This window comes from Accipiter gentilis, chromosome 18, assembly GCF_929443795.1.
Source record: "Accipiter gentilis chromosome 18, bAccGen1.1, whole genome shotgun sequence".
Taxonomy (NCBI): Eukaryota; Metazoa; Chordata; class Aves; order Accipitriformes; family Accipitridae; genus Astur; species Astur gentilis.
Window position 1 is genome coordinate 19,350,628 of NC_064897.1, and position 8,222 is coordinate 19,358,849.

General features: G+C 43.9%; 1 protein-coding gene across 1 annotated transcript; it reads left to right on the top strand.

Annotated features, from left to right (window-relative positions):
- Nucleotides 1-1,007: 1,007 nt before the first annotated feature.
- On the top strand, nt 1,008-7,489 carry STMP1 (short transmembrane mitochondrial protein 1). The gene is made up of 3 exons (XM_049822263.1): nt 1,008-1,207; nt 4,583-4,636; nt 7,026-7,489. Exons 1-3 carry the CDS (start codon nt 1,193-1,195, stop codon nt 7,104-7,106), a joined length of 150 nt encoding a protein of 49 aa, XP_049678220.1. The 5' UTR covers nt 1,008-1,192; the 3' UTR covers nt 7,107-7,489.
- The last annotated feature ends 733 nt before the right edge of the window (nt 7,490-8,222 follow it).

Genomic DNA, 8,222 nt, shown 5'->3' on the forward strand with positions numbered 1-8,222 from the left:
CTCAATTAATTAAGCATAGCCATTAAAAGAAACTAACCCCAGTGTTACACAAAGGACAACTACTCTTCATTTTCTAATCGTGCTAGGAAAAAAAAAAAAGGAAAGAAAAAAGGGAACACAGTTTTTTTGAAAGCTGTTGTGGGATCATAGGATGATTCAGGTGGGAATACCCTAGTCCAGCCGCCTGCTCAGGGCAGCGTCAGCTCTGAGTTTAGAGCGGGTTGCCCAAGGTTTAACCCAGCTGGGTCTTGAAAACCTCCGAAGGCGGATACGGCACAATCTCTGGGCAATCTGGGCCAACTGCCTGCCTGTCTCCCGTGAGTGACAAAACAGTCTGTCCTTAAATCCAGCCCAGTCGTATCATCTTGTCCCTGCCGTCACCCTCCCATGGTGCCCAGCTACGAAAAGCTTGGCTCCACCTCACCAACAGCCCCCCGCTCGGCCCTGGGGGGTGCCGTTACGTCCCCCCGCACGCGTCCCGCTCCTTCAGCCTCTCCTCGCCGGGAGGTCTCCAGCCCTGATCAGCTCCGGGGCCTCTGCTGAGCTTGCTCCAACTTGTCCAAGTCTTCCCTATACTGAGGCCCCAAACCTGGCCATGGGTACCCTGGAGGAGGTCTAGCGAGTGCTCAGTAGGGAAGGAAAACAAAAAAACCCCACAAATAAAAACCCCTTTCTTTCAGCCTTCTCCAGCATGGGAGGCTGAGATTTCCCAAGCATTGAGGCAGGGGACACCCAAACCATATGGGATTTCACCCGCATCTAGATGCCCAGTTCCCTGGTCCTTCCTCGAAGGCCCCAGCTTGAAGTCACCCATAGAGTAAAAACTCGAACTCTCATTTCACTGCTCGGCGCCCCCCGGGCAGCCCCTCAGGAGCGGCAGGCTGGACGCCTCCCTGAGCAGGGGGAGGGAGGCCTTAAAAGACGGCCCGCCGCCCCCCCTTGTGTGGTTCCTTATCCCCCAAAGCGGCTGGGACCGGCCTCCCCAAGCGTCGGCCTCCGGGAGGGCTCCCGGCGGGGCAGAGGCCGCGGAGTCGCCCGAGGGGCGCGGGCGGGCGGGCGGTGCTGGGCCCACGCCCCCCGCCCCCCCCCACCATGGGCGGCGGTGAGGGCGGGCCGGCACCCGGAAGAGGAGCCGCCGCCCGCCTGACTTCCCCGGCAGGCAGGCGGGCGGGCGGGTAAGCAGGCGGGCGCCATGCTGCAGTTCTTGGTAAGGCTCCGCGGGGCGGCGGCGGCGGCGCCGCCATTTCGCGCGGGGCGGAGCGAGGCGGGCGGGGGCGGTGGCGGGGCCGCTCCTCGGCCGAGGGGAGGAAAGTGTCTGTGTGCGGTCCCCGCCCGCGCCCCGCCGCGGGCTCCGGGGAGGCCCAGCGGGCGGGCGGCCTCTCGCCTCAGCCCCGCACTCGCCGCTGCGCGTCTCGGGCGCTCCCGGCCCGGGGGGTGACTCGCCCCCGTGGCCGTGAAGGTCCTTACACGGGGCGACTGCGCCCGGTTTTGGCTCGCCAGCAGCGCAGCGTCAGGCCGTGTCCCTTCCCCGGCTCCTTCAAACCCGCCCTCAGCCTTTGCGGGGCCTCGCCCCGCTTTTCAGTCCCCGCTCCCCGCAGAGCGGGGCCTTTCAGCTGTTCGGCGACGTTCCTGCCTTGTTTTTTCTTCAGATCCTGCCCTTAATTTGCCTTAGGGATTCAGCAGATTTTGCTTGCTCACGGTAATGCCCTCCTGCTGCTCACATTTCGCACTGGCGTGTGTACGTCCCTCCTTTTGTGAGAGCGGTGGTCTTCGGCCCTTGCCGTTTTGCTCGCCTTTAAATATTTATCACTGGAGATGGGGATTTTTGCATATGGAAGTTAAGGCAAGGGCTCGTGTTTCATTGCTGCCTTTCCTTAAATCCTCTTGGCAACAGCAGAATTAATAGACTAAATGGTTTCGTACTTTTGTCATTTTAATATTCCGTTCCGTGTTTCCGTACGTTCCCCTAAAGTCTTCTGGGTGTCTGAAGTTAGATGCCCGGCTACTCTTCACTAAATACTTAATCGATGCTGGTATTTTTACTGCCAAGCGTGGAAATAAGTTACCTGACCAAAAAAAAAATGCTGGTTTCTGCTATAGCAACACGTGGAGGCAGTCCCCCCGTTTTTCATTTTAGTGTTGTGAGGGACGCTCTAGGGTTTTAGCTGTGTTCAGGTATGTCCCAGTAAGTACAAACAATAAGTGATATTCTTTGATGTTTTGCTGGGGGAAGAGTAATTCAGCTGGCTAGTAAGTTTCATACTGAGTGTTGATACAGAGCAAGAAGAAATGGCCTACTGTAAGTCCGGAGAGTCTTGTGTGGTTTTATGAAATGAATAAATAAGGCCTGGTTTTTATCGCAACTTCAAAATAAAATGTAATAACAACTACAAAAGCCTCAGTCATTTCTGTAGCTGTCTTTTATAGTCTCTCTTCACCGAAAGCATTCAGTAGCAATAAATACGCTTAGCCACTCTCAAAGTTTCTGTGTTTATCAACTCTACTGCTTGCTGCTGATGGTTTTTTTTGTTGCAGCTGCTAGATGAAAACCTCTTATTAATTATGACTTCTTAATTAGTGCCTAAAAGTTAGAAGAAAGATGTACTAATTCTGAGTTTCTTCCTTCTTGGGGTGTAGATTGGGTGTTTGACTCTTGCTCTCCCTTGTTAGGGCTGTAACAGGGAGATAAAGGGATAATCTTGCAAACCATGTATTTTTGCTATCAAAAGTTAAGCACAAAATAAACATTTGTTTAAAATGCAACTTGATGCTGGGTAGAAATAGGAAGACCTTGAAGTCTACATCAGCCCTGTTGTCCTTAGTTAACGTGCAAATTTTATTTGGCTATATGCTTTGCTCTATGCATAATTGAAGTCTAAATAGTGAAATGTTTTGCTCTGCTTCAATTGCCAGCTGTAAAAGTAACTCGGTGGATTGCTCTTGAATGCAGTGCTAGGCTTTTCAATAAAGGAGTACACTTAAAGGGAGGGCTGATGTCAGTAGCATCTGTACCAAATAAGTCTTATCACACAGCAGAATATAGTTGTCCCATCTTTGGAAATATTCCAGGGTGAAAGTCTAGAAAACTGCTGATAAACAAGGACCAGGTTTGTGTTTTCAAGTGACTTCTCAGACAGTGCTAAAGATAGAGGAAACTTTCCTCTGCTAGAGTGATGCTCTGCATTAAGAGGAATCACAAGTCTGGCTTACATCAGTGCAATGTTTGTTAATATCTCCCAGAGTACTTCTTTAACTGATGATTTAAACCACAAGAGCAAATAATAACCAGTGCAGTACACACAAAAAGAACTCTACTTTTTCTTAAGTTGTTAAAGCTAAGCTCCTTAAAAAGTAATAATAAACAAAGAATAAGACCAAAAATCCGTTTAAGAAAATATTGAAGTAGCTTTCAGTCATGACTCACTTGGCAGTTTTCAACCAATTTTAGTTTTCTATAGCTAGCTTTTCACCAGTGATGCTTAAGGAGTCTGAATCACTGAAAAGATGAGCTGTACTGTATCCTGCTTTGGGCATGGAAAAGATGACTAGTCACTATGTGATGGCAAAGTTGTTATTGTGGGTAGTGGTTTTATTTTTCTTAAAATATTTTATTTTGACAGCAGTGACCATAAGCAATAATAATTTTCTTAAACAGAATTGGCCTCAGCTGTCATATAGAGTGATTTTTTTACTGACAGTGAATGAAGGCACAATATTAGTAGTGTCCCCTTCCAAAATATTCAAATGAGCTTTCATAGTATAGGACATACTTATTATGAAACATAACAATAAATAAAATCTAGGATCTTGGGGAGTTGCTGAATGAAAATGTCATCACCTGTCTTTGAAGAGAGGAATTTCTTTCACTCCAGGAGCGTTGTTACACTTGAGGATTTTCCTCAGCTGGCAAACAGGGTCAGGGCCAAGAACTGTTCTTCTGTTTTGCTCTTGCTCTTCTTCCAGGGTGCATTTGCAGAGACACCCTTCAGCACCCATGAGTTTGCACCATTGTTAGAAGAGGTTGTGCCCTGCTTCCAACCAACAGTGCTCTCTTGCCTTAGAGGAGCCCCTAGATCAGAGTGGATTTGGCTGAAAACTAATCTCTTAGGGTCGAAGGGGTCAGGAAGGTGCACAGTTGTTAGTTGTTGCAGAAGAGAGTAGTGGGTTTACATCATTTTAAGTTGATGGAGGAGCTCTACTCTTAAACCTTTTAAAGTGAGACCGGGATCTTTTTGCAGTCAGAGCCTCTGTGCTGACTTTCAAGCTTTCATAGGAGTTACTGCCTTTGTGTGTGTGCAAAGAACTTTGCAAAGGTGATCATAGCCTGGTCCAAATAGTCTTGGAGATGTGTATTGAAAACACAACTGTGCTGTATTTTGGAAATAATGGTAAGGTTTTCCTGATGAGGAAGATGGGTAAAATTGCACCTATTGGAAGAAAGGTGAGAAATTAAGTAGGAGTGGAATTGGAATGCTTTAGTGTTCACATGACTTGCAATATTTGTGGTGGTTTTTTTAATTTTAACCAATATGCTTTTGGTGGAAGGATGTTAACTATTTTTTTCTGCCTTTCTTCCATTTAGCTTGGTTTTACTCTTGGCAATGTGGTTGGGATGTATCTGGCTCAGAACTATGATGTGAGTATCCTTGTATTCTCAGAGTTAAACCTATTCTGAACTGAAAATATAAGGCTGTTTTCCCTCAGTCAGAATTGAATCAGTCTTTATTTTGATGGTTTATTTTATTTAAGCAGAATGCAGATTGTACTGACTTTAGTTACAGGTGAACTTGAATGTAAATGGAACAAAAACATCTACCTCTGTGATAGAGTAAGGCTTGGAGCCTTAACTGCTCTTAGGGTCCTAGAGCACAGATATGGTAAACAGGCATCTACATAGATAGAGCCAGGAGAAACAGAAGAGGTTTAGTAGCTGCTCATGGATTGTACTGGCACTAAAATACTGGTTTCCTGACTCAGTCTGCCTGCTTAAGTGTTGTCCACTCAGCACACCTATTTGTTACTTAAAAATCCTTCAGAGCATCTGAAATTTCTGTCTTCTGTAATAAAGAAAATAAGTTTTGCCAGCTTTTTTGGAAAATTTGGCCTCTGTTCCTACTTCAAACAGTATATTGACCCACAGTCTTTCTTTCCTTCTTTTGTCACAGTGAGAAAAGAAAGTGAACTTTCTTTCCTCAGTTCTCACAGTGAACAGAGATTTTCCACTGTGAGAGTTAGAGTAGAAGAAGATTTAGAGCTGTGTCTTCAATACAAGCTTTTAATTTTTGCAGAGTCAGCAGAATCCCATGTAAGAGCAGTGCCACTTAGCTGTTTATAGGCTAGAGGAGTTAATGAAATTTAACATAAATTTTATTCCTTTCTTATCCGATCTATATTAGCCTAGTTAAAAAAAAAACAAACCAAACCTGTTGAGGCTCTAATCTCTGACATTTATGTTTTGCTTTCCTCTCATCTTCAGTATTGAAGTCATCTTGCTTGCAGAATTCTTATTTTTTGCTCCGTGCTCATGTGCGAACTTTTATGATGCTTCCTGTCTAGTCACTCCAGTAAGAGTACTAATAAAAGGCTTGTTTCTCTTTCCAATAAAAGTTTTACAGGGTTATGAAAATGTAATCATAAGAACATATTTGGGTGTATCAGTATGTGTTGTAAGCATAGTACAGTGCTTTTTGCGCAGCACCAATAAAGTATTGCCACAAGAGGGGGACTTATGCTTTTGATTTGCAGTAAATGGTTCCCTGGGAATGTAACACTGACTTGCAGGATGAACTTGGTAATTTTGTTGCTGGTATCGAAGATGATTTGTTTTAGATGACATCTAAGATAAACTTGTCATAATGAGGTCCTAATTCTGCAGCTGTATGCACATGTGCTTAGTTAAAAGCACATGGAGGGCTCTGCTGACAGCAATGGAGTTTTTGGTGTAGCTTAAATGTCACACGTGTTACAGGCTGAGCTCTTAATGTCGTTTGCTCTAACAAAGCTTAACTTTGAAAGGCAAGGTAAGAGAGAAACTTAACGGTATTACTTGTACTACCAGCCTCAAACCATCCAATGAGAGAACTGCAGTCTGTTTGGATTAACTTTCCTTCTGCTCTGTGGTCAGGTTACATATGAAGTAAAAGTCCATGGTGTTTTTCACAACTACCAGTGGGAACTTTGCTTTGCTTTCATTTTAGTCAGCTTGTAAAATCCTATGTTGTCAATTCCCAGTTTTGGCTAGAGTCATGAGGTAATTTATTCCCTACCCTAAAAAGTTGCTGCTCTTCTTTTTCTTTTTTTTTTCTTTTTTTTTTTTTTTTAAAGTTGTCAAAATTTACTATTGGATTGCTTTATCAAAATGCTTTTATTTGCAAGAGAAAGCTGAAGTTTTGAAGTTCACAAGCGGTAAATTGAATTTTCATTCAAGTGTGAAACTGCAAAAGGTTGCCAATTTGCAATGCAGTAGTATTCCCCAGTGGGGAATTTTGATTCCTACAAACTGGACCAGGAGAAGTATTTCTTCATAAATTTCTTGAGAACGTAATTTGCTGCTCTTGAACATCTCTTTTCTCTTGGTTTGTGACCAGTATAGTGCAATCTAATTTCCCCTCTGAAAGTCATTATTAAAGTCTGCGCATCAGTGCTTAAATTAGCTTATTCTTGGCAGTTTGTCCTCTTTCAGTGAGGAAGACAGACTGGTCTTACTAAGCTTCCTGTGAAGTGATCTTTTTTCCTCCTTCCTGTTCCCATCGCCACTGGCTGACTTTTAGTATTAACAATCTAAAATATTTCCTGAAGCCTCTTGGGAGGTGCTTTCATCTTCTGTTTGCTTGATGTTCTTTTGTTTTTAACCTCTGTGCAAGGTAACAGATCCTGGAAGCAAGTATCTCCTAGGAACAAGTTTAAATGTCATAGAATTTCTTGCTGTGTTTATGGTATTGTCTTTCCTGCTGAGGCTCATGTAGCTCAGGATTTTTTTGTTAATTTGTGTGGGTTTTGTTTGTTTTTTGTTTTTGTCTTTAAAGATTCCCAACATTGCAAAGAAGCTTGAAGATTTTAAGAAGGATGTGGAAGCTAAGAAGAAACCTCCCAGTGACAAGTCCTAAGAGAGCAATGTTACCCAGGTCACCTCTGTGCATGCATCAAGGATGCAATTCACCTTTCAGGCAACAAAGATCAAGTAGAGGGTTGGCGTGGGAGGTTCCTCCACTTTTAGTCTCCTAGAGCTGGAATGTCATTCTTTTGAAAGAGCAGCCATGAACTTTTCCTGGGACTGATTTGCAAGGGTTTCAGAATATGGATTTACAGCTGATATATGACTGGATAAGATCGTTTGTATTTTTCGTTATTGCTTTTCCTAATATTTTGTAACCCATTTTTACCTGATCCAACTGGAGTCCTGTTAGTCCTGTTACTATGCGTGCCTCACACTTTGTAATACCCTAGTTCTTAGAGCATCGCAAAAGAAATTAAATGCATCAAGAAGTAACTTTCAGGGTTTCTTGTCATTTGTTTTGAGCAGCGGTACTTCACTGTCCTTAAGACGAACATTCCATTATTGGAGATGGGAAGGTTCATTTGTCAAACTATGAGACTGGAGGGAAGGGGGAAGCTTCTGCTTTTTCCATTATGTTAAATGATCACTTCCAGCAGAGTAGACTTTGCACAAATGTGGATGATTTCAAAAAGTCTAAAAGGCCATCAACTTGAACCTACTTTTCAAATTCATTGTTTCTTCTTTTATTGTCTATTCCTCTTCTTTCCCTTCTGCTTGGTTGCTTGAGGATGTCTTTGGAGTGATGGGGAAGCATAGGAGAGAGAAGATTTATCTTCCGTAAGTGGTAATCGGGGCTCGTGGAGGTCAGCAGTTATGTTGTGATTCGAAACCATTCACTTTATGTACTTAATGGTCCAGTTTGTGTAATTGTTTTAAGCATGCTTTTTTACTGCCTCTTGGTGTGGAACAAGGACTAGAGCTCCGTATTTCTATCAAGTATGTCTGGTATTCCCATTAATTCCTCATTCCTGTACGTGGTCTTCAGCCTGTTGCCTCTGCATTTGGTTCAGTTGTCTACCATGTATTTTTCTTAGGACTAGTACCATTTATCTCCTGCCCCCCTCATTATTTGTCTGGTATGCTCCTCTTCATCCACTGCTGCCACTAAAACCCCTGGCGTGTGAGAAAATGCACATCGTATTGTAGCACTGTCCTCTTCTGTTTG

Bases quoted from the DNA above. Each gene is read 5' to 3' on its own strand.
- STMP1 (XM_049822263.1), top strand. The intron at 4,637-7,025 runs GTGAGTATCCTT...TTGTCTTTAAAG, and splicing joins ATCTGGCTCAGAACTATGAT to ATTCCCAACATTGCAAAGAA.